Source organism: Callorhinus ursinus, unplaced genomic scaffold (assembly GCF_003265705.2).
Source record: "Callorhinus ursinus isolate GAN/ISIS: 27379988/994484 unplaced genomic scaffold, GSC_fseal_2.0 scaffold12, whole genome shotgun sequence".
NCBI classification, from domain to species: Eukaryota; Metazoa; Chordata; class Mammalia; order Carnivora; family Otariidae; genus Callorhinus; species Callorhinus ursinus.
The window spans coordinates 35,547,018-35,572,339 of record NW_027397074.1 but is presented as its reverse complement, the minus strand read 5'-3'; the positions used below and the strand labels follow the sequence as shown (position 1 = coordinate 35,572,339).

Genomic DNA, 25,322 nt, shown 5'->3' with positions numbered 1-25,322 from the left:
CTATGACTTACATAATTAATGTCACATCCATACTCCCCATAGTAGGGTCACCCCTTTATGACTTGGCTCACCATTTTATCATCTAGACTTACATTATGCCTGGCACATACCCAGTGGTCAGTAAAGAATGATAAAATAAATTTGTGAAGAGATACTACTCTGGCTCTTATCTTTCTGGTGATTCCTTTGATTTGCTCCTGGCTATAAGTTCTCCATTATCTCAAAGGTCACAACTTTTGCATCTCAGCTTTTTGTGGGAGTTTGCCTATTAGACTTGGGAGCATCTTCTTTCTTAGAAACACATAAAATATTTTGTTCCTTACAATTAATGGAGACTTTGATTTGATGAACTATAGTGGAAAAGTGTTTTAAAATGAAATTATTATTCTTACAGAAATGTCTTTCACACTGGCTTCTGAATGGAATTTGTTTTGTATTTTTCTGAACCCTTTATTGTCTGGCATAAACCTTTATTGTATGGGACACCATCTGAACCAGTGTTTTCCTCGGCTCAAGAATATATAGTCTTCAAATATTTTTCAATGAGCCTTTTTAATAATCAATTTACTGTATATTCAAAAAACTCAATAATCTACTAACTTATATAAGAAAACCTATGTACAACAATGGACTCAGAGGCTCAGTTTATTATTTTCTAATTTAATGCTAACAAGAATTTTCATTTCATAACATTTTTTTTCCTCAAACCTTGAAGTTTGTATGATGTTTTCACTTCATCTTAGTTTTGAGCATATCAGAATGTAGTAGTAAAACCTATTCATCCATATAATTTTGAATTTCTTTTTACTTTACTTCATGAAAAAACTCCCTGCTTTATATTTTATTCAAAGTTATGAAGACTAAGTAGTTAATCTAGGCAAACAAATTCTGAAGTACATTTCTGTGACTTTATATAAATTTAAGGGTGATATAATCTTGTCTTAATAATCTGATTTTTAAAATCTCTTTTCAAGTTTTAAATTCTCTTCAGTCATGAACATTACTAATCATAGAGCTTTGTCAGTATTTTAGCATCACTAACAGTAACAATGTTTCCAGAGTGTTCTCACATCCATATTTTTGTTGTGGTGGTTGTTGTCTAGATCAGTATTATGGATGTTTCTCCTTGGTTAAAGAGGAGGAAGATGTGTTCTCTGATGTCATCATATGGGGAAATGTAGGAGACTATTTGCTTCCCATATATAGCCACGGAAACGGAATATAGGTCATTGTCTCTATGTAAAAACGGATTTGAATGAGAGGGAAAGGAATCCAATCATTTTAGACTATAGTCTATTTTTGTAAATGATGAAATTTTCTTTTTCTGGTCAAAATGATCAAAATGTAAAACTTTATGTATTCTTTATATGCATAGTAAAACCCTCCCCAGGTGAGTAAAGGGCAGGGAGTAAGCAAATCACTAGAACCATTTTAAAGTTTTGTTTTGTTTTTTTTTACCTCACCTAAACAAAGTTCAAATTCCTCTACATAAGCTCAGTTAGCCATGGCACATATGGAACTGAAAATCTGGAGTATAAAACAATCTGATCATTTTATTTGTTGCAATCATTAAGACAGTCTCATGGACAGGAGAAATGTGTATTTCATTTTGCTAACATCCCCAAGTACGTATTCAATGGATAGTAAGAACCATTACTAACTCCAACCTATGTAGAGTAATTTAGGTGTCAGAAATCATGGAAAATAAAGGTCTAATCACCACTGACAAGAGTAATGTAGAAAGTCAAAAACACACTGTATAATAGAATTAGCCAATATATACAAAATCCAAAAGAGAAAAGCAAAGATTATTTATACATTTTCAAAAATATTAAGCAATGATCTGGAACTTAAACCACCTGTAATAGTCAGTAGTCCTGTTAGCAACTTAATAATTTTGATTTATCCTTTATAAAAACATAACTGCAGTACATAGTACAGAAATTCTCCGTGATATTAATAAATTGACAAGAGATTGTGTTTCTTTGTTAAAAGTAGTTAATCAGATATTAGATCTTTACTTAATCTTTAACTCTATTTTGGGACACTATCGGAACAAATTCAAAGAAATATGTCCTGCTTAGAAAAATGTTTTATCTATAACGGCCTACTATTCAAAGACTAATTGAGCATGTCAAACCAGCTGACTGAATTCTGTTTTTAAATTTTCTCTTTTAGTGCACTGCTAATGTAGAACTCAGTAATTACCTCCCAATGTCTAAATATTACCACTAAAGTATTTTTAAACACCTACTTAAGTATCAAACGTACTTAAGTATCAGTCCTCAGTGAAATACTATGTATCAAAACCAAGCACAGCATGGAAAAACTCTGCAGCATGTATTTCCAAGTAAAGATGTGATGGTTGAATTACTGCTTCTAATACATTTGCAGAATTGGAAATTTATATGGAGTAGTTTATGTGCTTGAAATATTTCACGGGAAGCCAAAATCCCAGCTACCCCAGATCCATACTGATGTGTTATCAATTTTGAAAATGACTTTAAGAAACATTCATTTACATAAATATTTTTTAAATAGTTGAAAATATTTTAATCTACTTTGATATTCAATAATAACTATAATCATCAAATATGTTGGTGAATAATGCATTTGGCACTAGTAAAATGAAGTGCTGATAGCAACCAGAATCTGAAATTTACATGTCTATGCTAGGCTAGCACAACTTAATCTCCCAACAAATCCGTATGCTTGTAAGTGCCCTTTTTAACATCTCAAGAAATGTGCTTGCCAAGTGTACAAGTCTTTTATATGATGATAGATAAGAGTAATAAAAATAAAGCATGCATTAGCTGGTTTGACACACTTTAAAATTATTTATAGTAATAAATTTGGCGTTCTTTATATTAAGTTGCACAGGGGGAAGAAGTCAGAAACATGGTAAAGATATAATGCTTTTGTAAGACTTCACTGGGTAGAAGATCCTAATGCTTTCCTATCGCAGTAAATTTTTGTTTTTTAAAAATCATCGCTTGAAGTGATTATGTTATCTGTTGGATCCTGTTTTAGTTGTTGTATGGGTTGGCTTTCTTTCTCCTTTTCTCCCTTTCCCTCCCTCCCTCTTCTTCCTTCTTTCCTTTCTTTCTCATTTCTCCTTTCCTTTCCTTTGCTTTTTGTTGGTGGAGCGGGGTAAAAATATTTGTTGTAACAGGATTTAAAATATAATTAAATACTACTAATCTTGTCACATTTAACACTTTATAAGTATTACCTTCCCTCTGATTTAGGTAAAGTGGAATAAGGCAAAAATGTCCATCAAAATTCTCTAGCGGGTGTCTGGGTGGCTCAGATGGTTAAGCGTCTGCTTTCGGCTGGGGTCATGATCCCGGGGTCCTGGGATCGAGTCCCGCATCAGGCTCCCTGCTCGGCGGGGAGCCTCCTTCTCCCTCTGCCTCTCTCTGTCGCTCCCTATCTCTCATGAATAAATAAATAAATAAAATCTTAAAAAAAAAATTCTCTAGTACCTATGATGGTTCATATGAACTTGTCGACTCTCCCCTCATCCAAAATGGTGCTGGTTCCAATCAATACAGTGGTATGAGAGTCCATTCTTTCAGCTAAAGAAGCTGAAATTTGTTAAATGGAAATTGTTCACATTATCTTTGTTGATAACACTGGATGTTAAAATTTGGGGGGTGGGGAGATCATACATGAAAGTTGAGTGAATACTCCTTCCCCTCCTACCACTTACTCCCTGGCAATGGATTTAGGGATTTAGATTATCAGAAACCAACTCAGGAGCAGAGAAAGAAAAACAGATAGTCATTCCTCCTGCCTTTCTTCCCCCACTTCTATTTATCTTGTAGGAGCTTGTGAAACAGTTGGCTCAGATTCTGCTTTTCAGGAATGGCTCAGGCATATGAATGTTAAAAAGATGTTAAATACCTGCAATCTCAAGTTGACCATTATGGATATGATACAGGTTATCATTTGTTCAATATGCCTCATACCAGCCCCCACTCAAAGCTCCTAATCAACAGTAACTGTGAACCTTTTGTGTAATCTGAGGTCTTCCTCTTCAGCTAACTAATAATATCTGTGATGAAAAATAGCTCCACATGATTTACAGCATGGCAACAATAATGTGAGTAGAAAATTCCCCAACCCAGCTTTAATTTTTTGGAATAAAATTTTATTTAGAAATAAAAAGAAGGGCATTAAGTCTTCTAAACATTGTAAATAGTTGGTTTGTCCTATCATACCTATCTTTATGAGAAAGAGAGGATCAAATTATGTCATCTCAAAGACCTACTACTGACAAATGCTAGACTTTATCTACTTGTACTCAATTCTACAAGTCTTTGAGAAGCACTATATAATACCTCAGTTGTTAATTTTATATATAAAACATTAAATCTAGTTTTGTGATTCTTTCTGAAGGGAAGGGATTGAATAGGAATGTAAGGATAAAATACTATATTGCAGAATACTTGAACACTAAGTCAAGAGGTATCTCCTAATAATATCTAAATCACTTATAAAATTTGACATTGAAATTAGTACATCAAGGTCAGTCTTCTGGGTTGCCTTTAACTGCAATTCACTGGTATGAATAATATTTTGAAATATGCCAATATAGTCCTCAAAACCAGTTAACTTCAGCCTTAAAAAGGACTTTCTAAAAAAGACAGCTTGCTTTAGAATCAATGTTATTAATCTACAGCCTCTGAGGAAAGGAAATTTCACAAAGAAAGTTTGTCTCTTACACACTAGAATCTGGGAGGTTAAAGGAGGTAGGGAGATTTGCCAAGAAAACAATAAGGGACATGTGGGAATACCATTTTGTTTCTTTGAGTGAGCTCAAGGGAGCCAGGAAAACAGGAGCCCAGCCTTAGCAGTTTAACTGAATGGTGGACCCCAAAGCATATGTGCAGCTGCCAGCCCTGCTCCCTGAAGAATCCAGAAGGAAGAAGCTTGATGACAGCACTGGAAAACAGTTCTTAGGAAGCCTGGCATCTGTGGCCCGTAATGCCTACAGCCTTGAGCCTGGCAAAGATGTAGCTATAGATAGGAATAAACACAGTCATGAAAAACCAGTCTCCTGGTAGAAAAGAGACAGGGTATTTGATGGTGCTTATATTACACATAATTTAAGTTGAGCCCTGTATGAAAATCGTAACAATGGATTCACTATGAAGAAGTTTCTGTTGGGAGGCGGGGGGATCATTAGGAGAGACTTGGTAAGGCAATAATAACCCACTAAAAGCTATTTGTTTAGTTTATCAATCAGTGGTTTCAGCTGACACAAGGTCCAACAATTTAATTCCCTGAACTTTTTGAAACAGGACTAGTTTTTGGACCAAACTGACCAAAAAAAAAAACAGGTACTTTTCATTATGTAAATAGACCTCAGTATGAAAACCTTCTGAGAAAAGGGAATTAGGGCAAAAGAGTTTTGGGTTTAGTTTTATTTTTAAGAACCAGGAAAAAAAATTTTTTAAGAAAGATGATCATAGCCTTCTGTGAGGATAGTAGTATAATAATATGACATTATAATAACAGTAATTATTATATGATATTATAGTAATAGTAAGATAATAGTAATGACCAAGACCTGAGAAGAGATGACTGGGGGGGAAAGACTGTATTAAAAAATGCCTCATGGTTAAGATCACTTTTGTCATTATACTTACATCTTACTACGGTAGATTCTCATTCAATCAATGGTGGTTCTAATATTCTTGGCACCTTTTGGTACATATATATATTTATTCAGTTAAATACATGAAATTTCAAAAATATTAAGAGTAGAAATGTACATTTTATAACTATTACCTAAAGGTCTGGGATTTTAGGTAGATGATTTTTAAATTTGGTCATATTATTCTTACTCTAATTGCAAATTTTCTTCTTTCATTAAATTCTAATTATCCACGACCATACACTATAACAAGAATAGATACCAGCAATTAAATTTGTCATTTCAATCAAAGGTAGACAATTGAATAAGAATTTCAACCAAAGGGACACCTCAGTGGCTCAGTTGGTTAAGCGTCTGCCTTTGGCTCAGGTCATGATCCCAGGGTCGTGGTATAGAGTCCCATGTCAGGCTCCCTGCTCAGTGGGGAGCCTGCTTCTCCCTCTTTCCCCAGCTCCTGCTCTCTTGCTATCTCCCTCTTTCTCTCTCAAATAAATAAATAATCTTTAAAAAAAAGAATGTCAACCAAAGGAATTAAATTATGTAGCATTATGTACCTAACAGCAGTGTGTGGAAAAACACCTAATCAAATGACCAGACTTCATTTTACAAGTTTGTATGGGTATGTATGAAATTTATTGCCATATAAAATTACAAAGGTGTAAAATACTTATGTTCTCTAAGTGTGTATGATATGTGTGATTTGGATACTGCTATCAAAAAGCAAAACAATGCCTTTTGCAGAGACTGAAACAAGGAGGAAAGTTAGCATCTGCATTATGCATAAATCAGCAGGTATCAAATTTGATACTATCAGAGATAAAAAATGAACAAATTAGTTGGAAGATTTTTTTCTCATTACATATTACGTTTGCTATATTTTAAATATTGAAGTGAAAATACCACAGCATAAAATGTTGTAAGTAAATGCAAAATAGCCTAAATTTATTTCAGGAATCATTCTTTCTCATCTAAGTTATTTTTAAAATAACTTTAGGACTCAGACTAAAAGTGTAAATAGGTGTCAGGGACTGAGAAAAGCTCAGCAAGGTTTAGAGGGGAGAGAGATGTAGATAGTTAGAGTCTGAGGGCAGAAGCAGCAATTTTTAGTCAGTATGAGCTAAACCACATACAAGTAATGAAATCTGGACAGTCCAAAGCCAAGAAACAGACGGAAAGGCTGGAAATAGGAAGATCCAATTACCATGGAGCATGCAGTTAAAACTACAAACTAGAAATTGAAATATTAGCCATCAGAAAAGCAGATGGGTAAAATAAAAACCTAGAAAGAAGCAGGTTGTGCAGCGGGAACACCAGAGGCAATCCAACTAGGCAACAAGTTCCTGAACAAACAATCTGAGTAATCAGTAGGCTTACCTTTTACTTAATCTAAAGGTTTAAGTATTTGCATGTCATTTTTCAAAGGTGTAAATCAGTCCATAAGTTGACTAATTTAAAAGTTTTCAGAAAAGTTGAAGCACTAGGTATGAAAGGCAATGAGAAGGTCAAGAACAAGGCAGTTTCCCATAAAAGTAAACATGTAACTGCCAAGGTTTCTCCTTTTCTTTGATGTTTACCTATCCATTCACAGTGGATGTGCTGAAGAATGTATTAATAACATGTTTGTTATTTCGTTCATTTAAAGTTGAAGAATCAAGTAGAGAAATAAGTTAATGTGCCCCTGTTCTAATTACCGACATATATCCTTTATGAGAATAAGAGATAAAAATTGAACCAGGAGAGAATTTCAATGTACTCTCAAAAATGTATTTGTTTTGGAGAGCCAAACCTGATTAGAAGGAAAAAGGATGTATAAAAGGATGTCCTGCAAAAGTAAAAATAAATCATTGAACAAACCAAAAAACATACTGTTCTTTCTTTCTTTTTTTTTTTTTTTTTAAGAGAGAGAGCACAAGGGGCAGGGGAGGGGGAAAGGGAGAGGGAGAAAGAATCTTAAGCAGACTCCACACCCAGCCCAGAGCCCGATGTGGGTATTGATCTCAGAACCCTGAGAGCATGACCTGAGCCAAAATCAGGAGTCAGATGCTTAATCAGCTGAGCCACCCAGGCATCCCATAGAACATACTTTTCTTTAAATCACTGAAGAGCTTTGGACACAAAGAGATTTTAAAAGAATTAAATCCTAGAGAAAACAAGCCCTTTCTAGTCTCCACTGATTTTTAAACACAATGTCTAGTATATAATCAAATATCACAAGACATGCAAAGAAGCAATATTATATGAGACTCAAGTAAAAAATAAGATAATAGAAATATACCCACAAGTGACTTAGATATTAGAATTATCAAAAAAAGGTTTAAAGATAATCATAATAGATATGTTAAAGAATCTACAGGAAAAGATCATGAAGAGAAATATAATGGTGAAAGGGAGAATTTCAAAAGAGATCAGGAAGCTGTAAAAAAAATGAAAGGGAAATCTTAAAAGTGAGTAATATGCTGTGTGAAATGAAAAATTATTTTAATGGATTAATGGCAGCTTGGACACAAGAGAAGACAAAAACAACAAACTTGAAAACAGGTCAAGAGAAATTATCCAAATAGGAGTACAGAGAAGAGAAAAAGACTAAACAAGATCAACACACCCTCTAAGACCAGTTGGGACAGTGTGAAATGATAAAATAAAGATATAATTGGACTCGAAGAATCAAAGGATATAGAGAATGTGGTAAACAAAGTATTTTAAGAAATATTACCTAAAAGCTCTCCAAATTTTATCAAAAAGAGCAAGCCACTGACACAATAAACTCAACGAACTCAAGACAAAAACAGAGAAAATCATACCTAATCACAAGACTACTAAAAAAGAGAAAAATAAAAAGTCCTAAAGACAGAGAGAAAAAAGATGTATTAAATCATTAAATAGAGAGGTTAATCATCAAAGTGATAGCTGATTTCTCATCATCAATTTAAAAAAAGGAAAAAATAACACTGGAAGGATATCTTTAAAGTGTAAAATATTAATTAACAAAAAATTTAATATCAAATGAAAATATCATTCAAGGATTAAAGAAAAGAAAAACATTTTTATATAAACAAAAGATGAAACTGTTGCCAGTAGAACTTCAATACAAGGAATGTTGGAGGAAATTCTTCAGACTGAAAGGAAATGATACCAGATGGAAGTCTACATCTGCCCACATGAATACCAGAGCACCAGAGCACCAGAAAGATTAAATAGGCAGGCAAATATAAAAGATATTTTAAAAATTATCTTTATGTTATGTATATATACACACATACACCAGAAAGATTAAATAGGCAGGCAAATATAAAAGATATTTTAAAAAATTATCTTTATATTATGTATGTATACACACATACACCAGAAAGATTAAATAGGCAGGCAAATATAAAAGATGTTTTAAAAATTATATTATGTATGTATATACACATTCATTCTCTCTGACACACACACACACACACACACACACACACACACACAGAAACATACACTTTAAAAAGCTTTCAACTACTGAAGCAATAGAAATGGTAATTTGTTATGGAGATCTATAATATTTGTAAAAGTAGAATATCTGATACAATAATACAAAGGGTAGGAGGAGATAAAGAGAATCACAATGTTATAGATCTCAGTAAGTATAAAATGATTCAAGTCACACAGGGCATATTTTTCTGACTCTTGTAGAATTAAATTCTATATCAATTAGAGAAAGATATACACAAAAATCCCCAATAAGACACTAAGTAACACTCTCAGAAAGTACATTTCAGGTGTTCTCCTCATAAGAAAAAAAGGGTCTGAGCAGATGAATTACTAAGACACTAAGTAACACTCTTAGAAAGTACATTTCAGGTGCTCTCCTCATAAGAAAAAAGGGTCTGAGCAGATGAATTACTAGTAATGACAATGAATCAGTAATCAAAAACCTCCCAAAAAACAAAAGTTCAGGACCAGATGCCTCACAGATGAATTCTACTAAACATTTAAATAACAGTGAATACCTATTCTTCTCAAACTATTCCAAAAAACAGAACAGGAAGAAAAACTTCCTAATTCATTCTATGGGGCCTGCATTATCCAGATACTAAAACCAAACAAAGTCACTACAAAAAAAGAAAACTACAAGCCAATATCTCTGATGAACACTGATGTAAAAATCCTCAACAAAATATGAAGAAACTGATGAAATAATATATTTAAAACCATTCACTACAATCAAGTAGGATTTATTACAGGGATGCAAGAGTGGTTCAATATTTGCAAATCAATCAATGTAATACATCAAATTAAAAAGAAAAAGGATAAAAATCTTATGATCATCTCAAGAGATGCAGAAAAAGCATTTGACAAAATAGGACATTTATTCATGATAAATACTCTCAAAAGAGTAGGTTAGAGGGTACATACTGCAACATAATAAAGGTCATATATGACAAACCCATAGCTAACATCGTACTCAATGGTGAAAAATTGAGAGCTTTTCCTCTAAGATTAGGAACAAGACAAGAATGTCCACTCTCACAACTTTTATTCAACAGAGTATTGAAATTCCTATCCACAGCAATCACCCAAGGAAAAGAAATAAAAGGCATCCAAATTGGTAAGGAAGAAGTAAAACCCTCACCCTATGCAGATGACATGATACACTGTGTTAAAAAAAGAAAGAAAAGCAACCCTAAGTACTCCACCAAAAATTCATTCGAACTGATAAATGAATTCAGTAAAGTTGCAGGATACAAAATATACAGAAATCTGTTGCATTTTTCTATACTAATGAAGTAGAGAGAAATTTAAAAAACAACCCCATTTATAATTGCACCAAAAAGAATAATATGCCCAGCAACAAACTTTACGAAGGAAGTAAAAGACCTATACTCTGAAAACAATAAAACATTGAGGAAAGAAACCAAGGAGAACACAAATGGAAAGATATTCCATAATTATGAAATGTAAGAATATTGTTGAAATGTTCATATTACCCAAAGCAATCTACAGATTCAATGCAATCCCTATTAAAGTACCAACAGTGTTTTTCAGAACTAGAACAAATAATACTAAAATTTATATAGAACCACAAAAGACTGAATAGCCAAAGCAAACTTGAGAAACAACAAACCTGGAGGAGTCACAATCCCAGATTTCAAGATATACTACAAAGCTGCAGTAATCAAAACAGTATGGAACTGGCACAAAAGTAGACACATGGATCAATAGAACAGAAAAGAGAGCCCAGAAATAAACTCATGCTTAAACAGTCAATTAATCTACTGTAAAGGAGACAGGAATATACAATAAGGAAAAGACAGTCCCTTCAGTAAGTGGTGCTGGGAAAACTGGAAAAGCTATATGCAGAAGGATGAAACTGAACCACTTTCTTACACCATGCACAAAAATCAACTCAAAATGGTATGAAGACCTAAATATGAGACATGAAATCACAGAACTCATAGAAGATAACATAGGCAGTAATTTCTTTGTCTTCAGCCTTAGCAACATTTTTCTAGATGTGTCTCCTTGGGCAAGGGAAACAAAAGCAAAAAATAAACTATTGAGACCACACCAAAATAAAAAGCTTTTGCCCAGCCAGAGAAACCATCGACAAAATAACAAGGAAACCAACCTAATGAATGGAAGAAGATATTTGTAAATGATATATCTGGTAAGGGGTTAAGATCCAAAACATATAAAGAACTTATACACCTCAACATCCAAAAATCAAATAACCGAATTAAAAATAGGCAGAAGACCTGATTAGACATTTCTCCAAAGAAGACATGCAAATGGCCAACAGACACATGAAAAGATGCTCAACATCAAGAATCATGAGGGAAATGCATATCAAAACCACAGTGAGATATCACCTTACACCTGTCAAAATGGCTAGAATCAAAACAAAATAACAAGTGTTGGTGAGGATGTCTGAGGTGCTCTCAGACACTACCACTAGCTCTAAGAAGCATACCTCACATTCAGAAAGGAAGCAGCTTACTTTACATACCCCAGCAGGAGGAGGAATTTCTCTTTGCTCCACAACAGCCCAGCCAATGAGAACACAGCGAAAAGCCTCTCCCAGCTACCTTCTTTCCCCTATAAAAACAAGCCCCTCTCTTCTCTAGATTCGCTCCTGGTTCGCCATAGTTCCACTATCCCAAATCTCTGCTAATCCTGAATAAATGAATTTTGCTGGTAAAATAACTGGCTCTTTTGTTTTTTAAGGTCAATTGTCTCAAGTCTACGACCTCAGCTTCCCCCTTAAAAAACTAAAACAAACAAAAATGAAGAGCAAATGAAACCCAATATAAGTAGAAGAAAAGAAAATAGTAACAATGAAATCAATGAAAGAGAAAACAAAGCAATATATATATATATGTATATATATATATATTAATTAAACCAAAGCCTGGTTCTTTGAGAAGATTGATAAAATTGATCTTCCAGCGAGGTTGATCAGGAAAAAAAGAGAGAACACACAAATTATCATTCTGAGGAACAAAAGGTGACAAAATTATAGATTCTACAGATAAAATAGTAATTACTTTGGAGAATAATTTGTCATTTTCTCATAAAGCTACACAAATGTTTAATCTACAATCCAATTATTTCTCTCCTAGGCATTTACCCACGAGAAATAAAAACATATATCCAAAAACAGACTTGGAAAAGTATCTTTACAGCAACTTTATTCATAGTAGTCCAAAACTGAAATGAATTAACAAATTGCATTATAGTCATAAAATAGAATATTACTCAGAAATAAAGGTTAACAAGCTAAACGATATATGGATATACGGAACAGCATAGATGCATCTCAAAAACATTATGTAAGTGAAATAAGCCACACAGAAGAGTCTACACACAGTATACTGCCTTACATATAAAGCTCTACAACAGGAAAATTAGCTATGAGACTAATGACGTCGGTGTTTGCCTATACTGGAGAGCAACTACCAAGGCATGAGAAACTTTCTGATTCAAACATTGTATAACTTGTGCTGGTAACAAGTTATACATATCATACCCTTGAAAATCTGTACAATCTATTCAATGTACATTATATCTTGATTAAAGAATAAATCATATCATCTATTTTTGTTAAATGTCAACGATTACCAAACAGTTCACAATCATATCCAGTGAGAATATTAAAGAAGGAATCTGTTTTGAATTTTCAGTTCCTGTCTGTGGTAAGCGGAAGTCCCCCAAACGATGTTCATGTCCTAACCCTCAGAATCTTTGAATGTTACCTTAAATGACAAAAGACACCGCAGCCACGATTATGATCAAAGACTTTGACATGCTGGAAAAGGCACCCAGCATTAGACGGGTGGTCCCATTCAAATCACATGCATTCTCAAAAGGTGAGACTCTCTCCCACCCGTGGTCAGAGAGGGATGCAATGATAGAAAAATGACAGCTTGAGAAGGGTTCTATGTAGGGGCCATGTTCAAAGAACAGAGAGGCCTCTGGGGGCTAAGGACAGGCCCCAGCTGACAGCTAGCCAGAAAAGAGAGACCTCGCTGCTACAACCGCATGGAAGTGAACTCTGCCAGCACCTGATTAAGCAAGGTTAACTGTAACCAGTCTCACTGGGCTAAAATCAAGGTGTCAGCAGGGCCGCAGTGTGACCTGTCTGCTTTTTCTGACCTTTAAGGCTGAAAATAATAAATGTGTGTTGACTTAGGCCACTAAAATCTATGGTAATTTGTTACAGTAACAATAGGAACTAACACTTACACAAAGGAAACAGCATTATTTTTGTCCCAGTACTAACCTTTCTTTAGTCTTTATCTGATATAGTCCACAGCTTTTCAGCTTTAGAAAGTTTCATCTTTTAGATATTAAAAAGTCCAGCTTAGTCTAATTAAACTCTTTAATGTCACATCTAATTTAAAGCTTTCCTCCACTGACCTGCTGACCCACAGAATCAGGGACCAGTAGTGGATTCAGTGTGTGCTGAAGCAGGAGGCTATATAACTTGTAGTTTATTTGTTTTCCTTTCTTGCGCCACTCCCTTCACGTCTAGCTTATGGATCCCCCAGCTCTGGAAGGTGGGAGAATAAAAAGGATGAAGGCTGTGAGTTAGCAGAGCAATTTGGAGATTCTTGTGGTTCTTTGAAAGCCCTCTGTCATGGCAGAAATCCAAATGCTTGTCCTTCTTTCACTGGGAACATTCACAGGTTCCTCAGAGTTACTGTCAGTGACCTCCATCCTGCAGGGTTCACTAATGGAGGCAATGTACTCGGCTGACCTGCCAAGCCTCGTCAGCTCCTCCTCACATCTCCAGTCTCGCTCTACTGGACAAGGTAGTAAGGAGATGGGAGATTTGCCCTGGAAGGTAGACCTCTTTGGTGAGATCCTTGCAAAATGTTTCAAATCTGGCTTTCATCCAAAGTGTCCACTATGCCACAAGCAGAAAAAACCCTTGCCCCACCAACAGTGCCAAGTATCACTGCAGCTGCTCACCCCTCTTTCTTCAATCTGCCCACATGGCAGTTTCAGCCAGCTCTCCACTTCGCATTCTCCAGGAGACAAACTTAGATATTCTTTTATCCTTACCCAGCTTCCAAACTCCTGATACCTATGTCAGGCTCTCTAGTGAACTTCTCCATGCCCCACCCTGGTACCAGTGTAGAGTGATCCTGCAAATTTCTATAATTCGGGTGCCTGGGTGGCTCAGTTGGTTAAGCGACTGCCTTCGGCTCGGGTCATGATCCTGGAGTCCTGGGATCGAGTCCCACATTGGGCTCCCTGCTCGGCAGGGAGTCTGCTTCTCCCTCTGACCCTCTTCCCTCTCGTGCTCCCTCTCATTCTCTCTCTCTCAAATAAATAAATAAAATCTTTAAAAAAAAATTCTATAATTCAACACGCATCAAGCTAAGGACTAAAAAGCCACTTCTTCCATTTGTAGATATAAGTGATTTCTTCAACTCCTTCCCCATCTCTTACACATTCAGCTTAGGCTGGGGGAAGCCCAGGAAGGGAACAGAGCAGAGCAGTCAAAATACTTACAGTCCTTTTATTTTAGTTAAGATTTTATTTACATATTCATTCATTCATTCATTCATTTATAGCGTGAGCAGGGGTAGGGGCAGAGGCAGACGGAGAGAAAATCTCAAGCAGATTTCGTGCTAAGTGTAGAGCCCAACATAGGGTTCGATCTCATGACCCTGAGATTATGACCTGAGCTGAAATCAAGAGTCAGACACTTAACCAACTGAGCCACCAGGTGCCCCACTTACAGTCCTTTTAAAGAATCTTCTGCTAACCACATCTCTGTTATCTAGTTTTTTGTTATATAAATAACTGCAAGCCTATCTGACTATATCTTAAAAAACTCATTGAAGTGGTTCTATCATATGTAATTAATAACCATTGTCCTCAGCTTGGGAACTTGGACAAAATTGGAGTCAACACAAATACTGCATTCCATACTTTATTTGTTGTATGATTTCAGGATGGAGAGTATGTATTTTAAGAAAGGCCAAATTGGTGGCAAACTGAAGCGGCAATGAAGCTTTCCTTATCTATAATCAGTATTTAATATAGTTGCTATCCTTATCCTGAAGCCTGTTGGAAACATACTTTTAGTTTTTAAAGATTTTATTTATTTATTTGACTACTTATGTATACAGATCTATGTGTATGTTGTATAATATGTGTGTGGGTATATACTATTATTTTGCCTATGACCATCTCTCTAACATCATCTCCTGCGAGGACCTCTGCAGATAACTCAGATCCAGACACACGGGCCTTCTTACAGTTCCATAAACAAGTTAAAACTTATTTACTCCACCCGGCAAGAGAGATTCTATATTTGCTTTTTCCTTTGTATGGAATATTCTTTCCCCACATCTCTACATGATTCTTCCCTATTTCATTCAGCTCAGATCTCTCCCCCTCTGGTAGTAGGGTGTTCCTGAAAACCTAAGCTATCAGAGCCAGCCCTTTCCTTCAGGCTCCCTCTAAATCTTTCATGTTTTATTTTTTTATCCAAAGATATATTTTCACCTGAATTTGTATCAATGTGTATTTGTTTATCTATTTATCCTTGCTCTCCCTGATAGAACCTAATTTCCCTGTCTTGGTATTTTCAGGATTTACAGTAGTTCCTAGCACATAACTGGTGCTTAGAACATATTTATTTGGTAAATTAATGATTAGTAATTAAAATCTGCAACTTTTAGTCTGATGCAGCTGACTTATCGCAAAGTATCATCATGGAGTTGCATTAAATGTCAGTTTTGCTAATATATATTTTAAACAATTTGAGTCAGCAAAATCCACTACTGGATCCATGGTAAGTAAAATATAGACTATCAAAGCCAAAAAGAAGACATTAAAAACAATCAGAGAGAAAAAGACACAATATCTACAAGAACTGCAACTGACTGGCGATTGATATTTTCCATATCAAAATTGGAAACCGGAAAAGCATGGAGGATCTTCAAAGTGCTGAAACGGTTAACCCTGAACTACCTTTCAAGAATGAGGGCAAAAAGATATCATAGATAGGGCGCCTGGGTGGCTCAGTTGGTTAAGCGACTGCCTTCGGCTCAGGTCATGACCCCGGAGTCCCAGGATTGAGTCCCGCATCCGCTCCCTGCTCAGCGGGGAGTCTGCTTCTCCCTCTGACCCTCCCCCCTCTCATGCTCTCTCTATCTCATTCTCTCTCAAATAAATAAAAAAAATCTTTTAAAAAAAAAGATATCATAGATAAACAAAAAGTGAGAAATCATCACTAAAGAAAATTCTAAAAACAGGTACTGGAATAAAGAAAACAACTCCAGAATGGAGGTTTTAGATACAAAGATAAATGCAGAAAAAAGGAAAATGGTAACTATGTGGGCAAGTACAAAAAAACACTAATGGTTTCAAACAGTATAATGTCTCATTAGTGATTTTTTTTTTAAAAAGCTAAAATACTGAACTATAATAGCATATATAGTTAGGACAGGATGATTGCCTTTTAAAACGTTCTAAAGTACTTGTACTGTTAGTGAGGAGAATGGAGAGAATAAATAAGGGTAGGATTTATTAAATAGGTTAAAATTTAAAAGACAATAGATAATGTGTGTATTTAAAGAAAACTAGAGGTTATATAGAATGAGAAAAAAACTTTCAATTGAAAACAAAGCAAGGGGTGAGTGAAGGCAAGGGGACAAATAATAGGTCAAAGAGAAAAAAACGAAATACAGTGACAGAAATACATTTGTGTATACTACTGATGATGTTAAGTAAAAATGAACTGAGTTCCCTAGGTAAAATACACAGATTACAAAACAAAATCCAGCAATGAGCTATTTATAGGAAACATACCTAGTATATATAAGAAAGAGAAAGTTTACAAATCAAGGGATGGTAAATGATGAACAAAGCAAATGCTCAGGGAGAAAAAAGCTAGTAATGCTATATTAATACTGTGCAAGTATAACTGAGAACAAAAAACCTTACTTGAGATAATTGTTAAATATTAATAAAAGGTCTAAGAAGGATAGAACAGTATTAACTTGTCTGTATCTATACACAGACAACTATAAGGTGACACTTCATACCCACAAGATTGGCAAACATTTAAAAATCTGAAAATGTCAGATGTAGACAAGAGTGAGAGCACTGGTAGTCTGAAACTGGCACAATGACTCTGGTATTTGTTTTCTATGTGTTATCTTTTTTTGTTCTTTGATTCCTCCACTACTGCTTCTTTTAAGTTAAATACTCTATAGTGTACCAATTTCTTTGTTACTATTCTTGCATGTTTTCTTTTACATTCTTTAATATATTTTTTGTTGTTTTCTTGCTGGTTGCCCAGTGGATTATAATTAACATTTAACAATCTAGTTTGGACATGAACCAGATTTCAGTAGTATCAAAAAACTTTGTTTTGGGGCACCTGGGTGGCTCAGCTGGTTAAGTGTCCAACTCTTGATTTCGGCTGGTCCTAAGATCAACATCAGGCCCTGTACTCATCAGGGAGTCTGCTTCTCTCCCTCCCCCTCCCCCTGCTCTCACTCTCTCTCTCAAATAAATAAATCCTTTAAAAAAAACAAAGTTTGTTTTGTTGTTATATAGCTCCATTTCTCATGCTCTCCTTTGGACTGGTATTATCATACAAATTACATCTTTATACACTGTGTGCCCACCAACACAGACTCATGGTTATTGTTTTATACAGTTGTCTTTTAAATCTGAGAGGAGAAAAAGAGTTAAAAACAAAATATACAAATATACTATAATTTATACTTATTTACATATTTACTTTTACTGGTGTTCATTATTCATGTGGATTCATATGTTTCTTTGCCTGTCTCATAATTTTATGTTAAACTGGGCATTTTAAACAATGTAACATGGCAATTCTGGAAATCAGATTTTCATCCCTCCCCAGGGCTTGTCACTGTGGTTTTTTGGGGGGGATTTTCTTTTTCTTTTTTTAAGATTTATTTATTTATTTGACACAGAGAGAGTGCACACAAGCAGGGGAGTGACAGGCAGAGGGAGAAGCAGGCTCCTGCTGAGCAGAGAGCCAAAGGCAGACACTTAACCAACTGAGCCACCCAGGAGCCCCAGACTTATTTTCTTTATTGGAATAAAGTTTTACTATGTATAAAATAACAATGTATACACAGATTATATGTCACTGTTTTTTTGCTTATCGCCCTTCCTGAACTAATTCTATAAAGTCTGTATTCTTTCTTGAGTAAGGCACTGAAGCCTCTGCTTGGTTAATTTAGTGGTGAGTAAATGACTGGACAGAAATTTCCTGACATGCTTGGCACCAATAGTCCCAAGCTCTTTTTAAGTGTGTGTGTGTGTGTGTGTGTGTGTGTGTGTTGAACACATTTTCAATATTCAGCCAGGTGGTTGACAATTCTACCTTGGCCTTCACTTCCTCTTTGAACAGAGTCTGAAAATCACCTTGAGATGAGAGCCGAGGGTCTTCTCAGGTCTTTCCTGAATGTGAACACAGTCCTATCACTCATGTGGCCTTCTGGATTCGTAGGTATCTGATGGGGCTCTTCATAGCCCTTAGCACATCTCATTCCCCAGTTTTTCCTTTGAAGCTTTTGGTTAGTCTATTGTTTTCTCCACTGTTATCTACCACTTCAGGTGGCCATGAAGTTGACCAACTGCCTTGAATTTTTCAACAACTGCTTCCGGGGAAAAGCCTTTTCATGTCAGGTGAACTCCAAGTCACATCAAATAAAGACAGCCTTGCAAGCAGGGTCTGGTACTGAAGCACCAGACAGGCCAAATAATGACAATTCTCAGAGAATGAGGCTTTGAAGAAGCTCCAGGCCCATTTTGCCCTGTCTGGAGACTGCCAAGTTACTGGTTTTCACTGACAAATGCAGGCTGTGTTATCTGTTAAGGCTACTGGGGAGCTGGAAGGCGTAAGATGAGAATAGGGTGAATTAAACTACCACAGAGCTCCCTGTTCTTACCAAGATTCAGCTGGTTTTGTTTTGAACACACGCTTCCTGAGTTGTTGGACAATTCCGGTTGATTTCCAGAATTCTTAAAAAATTTATCCTGACAAATTCTGCCAGTTTTGTCAATGATTTTATGGAGAAAAGATTTTCAGAGGTTTAAACTGCCATTTTTTGCTGATGTCACTGTGGCAAATAACTCTGGAATTGGACTTTACATTCCTTACTGAAACTGACTATGTTTCTAGCCTAGGAGCTTGCCATTTCACTCTTAGTAACGCCATTGTGAAATAGCAGGCATATTACAGACTATACATAGCATATTATTCAGAAGAGGAAAAACCCAGAAATCAAAGTGTCCAACAGAATAAACAAATTATGATGTACAAGGGAATACTTCTCCACAATGAAAATGAATGAATCACAACTGTATAAATACATATGGATAAATCCTCATAACATGATTTTAAGTGGAGAGAAAGAAATCTGAGGAATAATATATTTTATAATAAGATTCCATTTGTACAAAGGTCACAACATATGGTTAAAACTAAAGAAAGGAAAATAAATAATTTAAAAAATATAATAGATTAATAATTATTTCTGAGTCAGAAAGAAAAGAGGTAAGTACTGAGAGAACTTTAATAGTGTTAGCAAAGTACTGTTTCTTAAGTTGGATGAAAGGCTCATAGGTGTGTCGTTTATCATTATAGTTTGTAAGTTATTAGTGTAACTTGTCTTTTCGTATGTACTAAATATTTTATAGTACTAGAAAGAGAGGATCTAGACCATTTGAGATGGCTTTAACCTTTTTTCCCCTTACATATTTGCGCTATTTCTATAGGAAATTCCTTATAGAGTAGCTGAAAAAAACCAAAGGGTTATGAGATTTACAGCCTTTGCCATTTATTAAACTGTACAGGATCTTAAAAAGTTACTTGATGTCTCTGAGCTGGTTTCCTGTTGGTGGTACTTCCTTCAAAGGCTATTGTGAGAATTATGACAAATTACATGTAAACTGCCCAGCCAGCGGTAGGTACTCAATGAATAGCAGAACTTATTAGCAACAAGACATTACAGTATCTATTTAAACATTAAAGAAATCCATCCATCATTCAGATAATCAGGTGGGGGTTTTTTTGACAAAAACTTCCACAAACTAAAGCAATTTTTATTTTTTATGATTATATTATAGCATTGCTAAAATAGCATCAAAATGAATCCTCAGAAAGCCTGGTAAGTGTTGAATCATTTTTTTCTGGCCTTACTGAGGTATAAATGACAAAATCTGTATATACTTAAGGTATACAACATGATATTTTACACCACTTTTTTGAACCAAGTATTGAACCATTTATAACTTGAAAAAATACTCATCTTTAAGAGATGTATTTATTTCTAGACATAATTGTCCTATAGCAAATAAAACCATTTTGAGATAAGTATTCTTCCAATTACAGTTTCCAGTACACCTAACATTTCAGCATTTTCAGAATATTTGTGTTCCTTAGTACTAGACTCTGAGAAATGGCCAGTTTGGGCATCTACTGATTACAGAAATTTCCACTTGTGTGAGTGTTTTATACATGAAAATACACATGTATATATTGTTAAAAACCTAGAAAACTTTAAAGTCCCCATAATTTCCACTGAACTCCAGTGAGCATGTCAAATGTCGTATAAAATATCATGTTGAATACCTGAAATATATACAAGTGTAAGCATCAAGCAATAGATATAGCTCTAAAAGATGAGTATTTTTTCAAGTTATAAATAGTTATAAATAGTTCAATACTTGGTTCAAACAAGTGGTGGAAAATATCATGTTGTATACCTTAAGTATATACAAGTATAAGCATCAAGCAAAAATTCCAGGTAATCACATTTATCCTCAGCATTTTCCTTTCTCATACACACTTCTTATCTCCTAGGTCCTCCTTCTCTAAGAGTTCAGTGACCTAACCTCCAGCTGTCTCTCACTTCTCAGTTCAGCACTCCATCCAGGACCACCCTATTTGAAATAAAGCTCTTTTTTTTTATTATGTTATGTGAATCACCATACATTACATCATTAGTTTTTGATGCAGTGTTCCATGATTCATTGTTTGTGTATAACACCCAGTGCTCCATGCAGTACATGCCCTCTTTAATACCCAAGCTCTTCATTATTCTGTTTTCCAGGCAAAATTCGTGCAGTCTCACAAAATACAGAATTATAATATGCCAATGTTGTCTCATGAGGTTATATTGATTTACTAGCACAATGGAGTAGAACATGTAAGAACTGAATGTAGATGCTGAAAACCAAAAATGAAACACTGAAGTTTTCTTTTTACATCTCTTATCAGAGGCTAACTTACCAGTATCCTCAAATAAGCTTCCCTGTTTTCTTCATAGATCTGAATGAAGCGATGACTCCAAGACCATGAGTGTTAATGGTCCTGGCCAGCAAGTGTACCAGCCCTGTCACATTGGAGTCTGGGACAAGTAGACACTGAGTGACATTTTTGGTTAGCTGGGGGTCCTTAAACATGGTTCTCTGTATTAGTTATTCACTGTGGCCGCAAATCATTTGTCACTGCTACCTTTCCCATATGGCATTCCCATAAGCCTCCCCAAACTATTTGCAACCAAGGGGCTCAGTCTCTTGACGTGTCAGCACTGGTGCCTTTGTTATGGTCCTGTCTTGGACTTTTACTTGGGTTTAACAATCAGAAAGACAAACCAACTGCAGTATCTCAAATAGTCACCAAAATAAGTTGAAATTAGTTTTAAAATATCTACTATTTGGTATGCCATAGTATGTATATTTGAGAATCAGATCTATTTGCAAATAGCTCAGAATATCAGCACCAGGGGTGCCTGGGTGGCTCAATCGTTAAGCGTCTGCCTTCAGCTCAGGTCATGATCTCAGGGCCTTGGGATGGAGCCCCACACTGGGCACCCTGCTCCACAGGAAACCTGCTTCTCCCTCTCCCACTCCCCCTGCTTGTGTTCCCTCTCTCACTGTGTCTCTCTCTGTCAAAAAAATAAATAAAATCTTTAAAAAAGAATATCAGTACCGTGTACAACCTTCAACATTATAAATTCCACCCGGGTGATTTTGCAGAACAAGAAACTGAAGCCCAGAGAAGTTAAGTGATTGGCCACCAATGACACAACATTTAAGTAGCAGAGTTTGGACCAAGATTTCTCGATTTTTAGGCTGGCTCTTTTTCTCTATTCTTCTCTCTCTTTTTAACCATGCCTGATGATTTGTCAACCAAGGGGAGAAAAGGGTTTGCATGAATTCTTGTTCGTAACATAAATAGCCAATGTTAGTACAGCTGGTGGTCACCATGTCCATGCTCTATGTTGTTGACCCTTTGTTTGTAACTGGCTATTTTAAATAACTACCTCCTAAAAAAACAATTAGGCTTCTGTTCAATACTCTTCGTATATACATTTGGCAATTCTGCATTCTGTGAAGCTAACAACAATGATGATTTTGAGTGTAATATGTGGACATTCTACTTGAGAATGTTTCTGAATCACTGATTAAACTCCCACCAAGTCATGACAATTAGAAACGGTGCATGCTAACATAATCATTTTGTTATTAAATGGCTCTGTGCCAGCATTATCTTTTAAAAATTATAATACTGTGGCTTAGCTGTTGTATTTTTTTAATTCTTTGAAAATAGGACCTTCAAAGATCATTCTTTTAAAATGTCAATTTATTCCAGTGTTACAAATGACGTTCTCAATCAGGAATAATTATTGCCAAAAGTGCTACTGGCAGACAGCCAAAACCTCTCCATAAGGCTGATTCCTTTCCTCTTTCCAGTAGTTCATTACCAAAGGTAAAGACTGAGTAGTATGCACCACATTAATGACCCCATAAATCCCCTGAGATGAGCAATTAATGTCCTGATGTTGATCAAGTCAACTACACATAAGGTGTGCATATATATATTTTAAATACAGCTCACCTTTTCAAAACTCTATTTCTATTGGTTCTGACTTCTTAAAGAGTTAAAGTAAAGGCTTCTGGGAAGACAATATATTGTAAAGTGTACCTTCCTACCCTGCATTTTTTTTTTATCACAAGTGGAACAGTCATGGGCTGTTAAGCAACTTGGTTAAGCAACTGCCTTCGGCTCAGGTCACGATCCTGGAGTCCCGGAATCGAGTCCCGCATTGGGCTCCCTGCTCGGCAGTGAGTTTGCTTCTCCCTCTGACCCTCCCACCTCTCATGTGCTCTCTCTCTCTCATTCTCTCTCAAATAAATAAATAAAATCTAAAAAAAAAAACAAAAAAACAAAAGCAAGTGGAACAGTCAGGTGTAACTGAATCAAAATTCATTAGATAAAATGAAAAATAATCCTAATTAGATTTTACTTCAGATTAACAAAATTTGTGGTGCCTATGTTGTTCACCTTATATTTCCCTTGTCCCTACAATTGCTAAAAATACCAAATCAAACACCACCCAGATTTCCTTATGAAGTGTGTGAACTAGTGCATTAAAAAGTCATGTTAGCACCAACAAAGTTTATAGGGGCAACTGCATTCAAGACGCACATAGCATACCTTTAAATAGCGCTGTTAAAATACCAAATAAAATGTCAACGTCTGTCAGGTCTCTGGCTTTTATAAATTGTTTAGACTGGGAAACGTTGGGGTTTGGACATTGTTCTTTTCATACGATGTAGAAAAGAAGAGACCGTAAAAAGAAAAGAACAATAAAGCGTAGATCATTTTTGAAGTTCTTTCATGGAAAAACATACCCTGGATCATTACCCTTCTAATCAACAATTTCCTTCTTCCTCCCAGTCCTTCCCCTCTGGTATTTACCTTTCTCCCCTCCCCGCCCCTCCCCTCTCTCTGGGTGGTATTCTGCGCTTATACATACTGTTCAGTAATCATATTTTTTAAATTGCTTGAAAAGAGAATCCCGGGAGGACATGACAGACATGTATATACTGGGTATTTTTAACCTGGACCATAGCTTTACTCACCATTTCTGTGCTCTTAAAAACACACCAGAATGCCCTGACCGCAGTTTCCCCAAGGAGAGGAAGGCCTTGTGAGCAAGATCAGCTACTACCTACATACACGCTAGTTATTATCACACCTTAGTGGCCATCTTCCTGCCCTCTTCCCTCCACCCCTTTCCTTTTATTAGCACACCACACTCTCCACAATTCCCAAACAACAACATCACTGTTTCAGCTTCTTCTCTGGATTTCCCACACTTAATGCAACCCAGACCTCACCTTCAGCTCTCCTGAGGCCACTTTGGAAGCCAGCTCGATGACACAGCCAACAGCCATGCGTGCAGCACCGGACGAGTGCAGCTCATTCCAAATGGTGTCACTGTCCACCTGAGCAAACAGTCAGCATGCCCGAAGAGAGAGAGAGAGAAAACAAGAAGGAGAACGAATAGATGAAAAAGGAAGGGCGGGGGAGGGGAGAAAGGAAGGGAGAAAAAGCAAATTTGTGAGGAAGGGCTGGCAGGGTAACAGCCTGGGTACAATAACATTAGTCTTCCGTCCCGGCCAGTTGAAAAGACCTTCTGGACACAGCTTTGCTTATGCTTTTTCTCTATACTGACTTCTCCAATGGAAACACATTCCTGCCATGCCTCGCTGCCATTCCCTGTTTAGATTTCTCATTACAAACAGCATTACATAGGCCGGATCTGGCGTAGTTACAGGCCCGCTAGAAACCAGGCCCCAGTAGTAGATAGAGTAAAAGCTAAGAGCACTTAGCTATACATAAAAATCGGATTTGCAAGTGCTAGAGGGGAAAAATTCAAATACCTTTCTGGCTGCAGGTTTACGGGGAGCCAAAGACAATTATTAGGCAAGTAGCAGCAGCAGTCAGCGAGTAGGAAGTAGCAACCACAGTTCAGGTTCTCTACCTACATGGAAGGAGTGTGTGGTCCTCACACTTAAAACATTCTCCAAATTCAACTGCAAGGAGCAATTTGATTTTCAAAGTAGAAGCTTAAAATTTCTAACATTTAGTACAGTTTAGCGGTTGGTCTTAATGTAGACTGGTATTATTAAATTGGATAGGCCATTAAAAATACATGGTTGTTTCTATAAGAGAACATTCTTATGAAAAAAAGCATAAACCAATATTTTTGATTTACCTTTATAAAACACTATTTACTCTCTTTCATGCATGCAGTAAGATAACATGCAACAAGGACAGGAAAATGTAACAACAGTGGTCTATAATGATCATATGTTACATATTTTT

General features: G+C 36.0%; 1 protein-coding gene across 1 annotated transcript in view; it reads right to left on the bottom strand.

Annotated features, from left to right (window-relative positions):
• LOC112824959 (histone deacetylase 9) overlaps positions 1 to 25,322 on the bottom strand; it is a 636,385-nt gene that overhangs the window by 116,244 nt on the left and 494,819 nt on the right. The window contains exon 21 of the mRNA XM_073898929.1: positions 24,332 to 24,439. Within this exon, the coding sequence (XP_073755030.1) occupies positions 24,332 to 24,439 (108 nt within the window). The remainder of the gene's footprint in view (positions 1 to 24,331; positions 24,440 to 25,322) is intronic.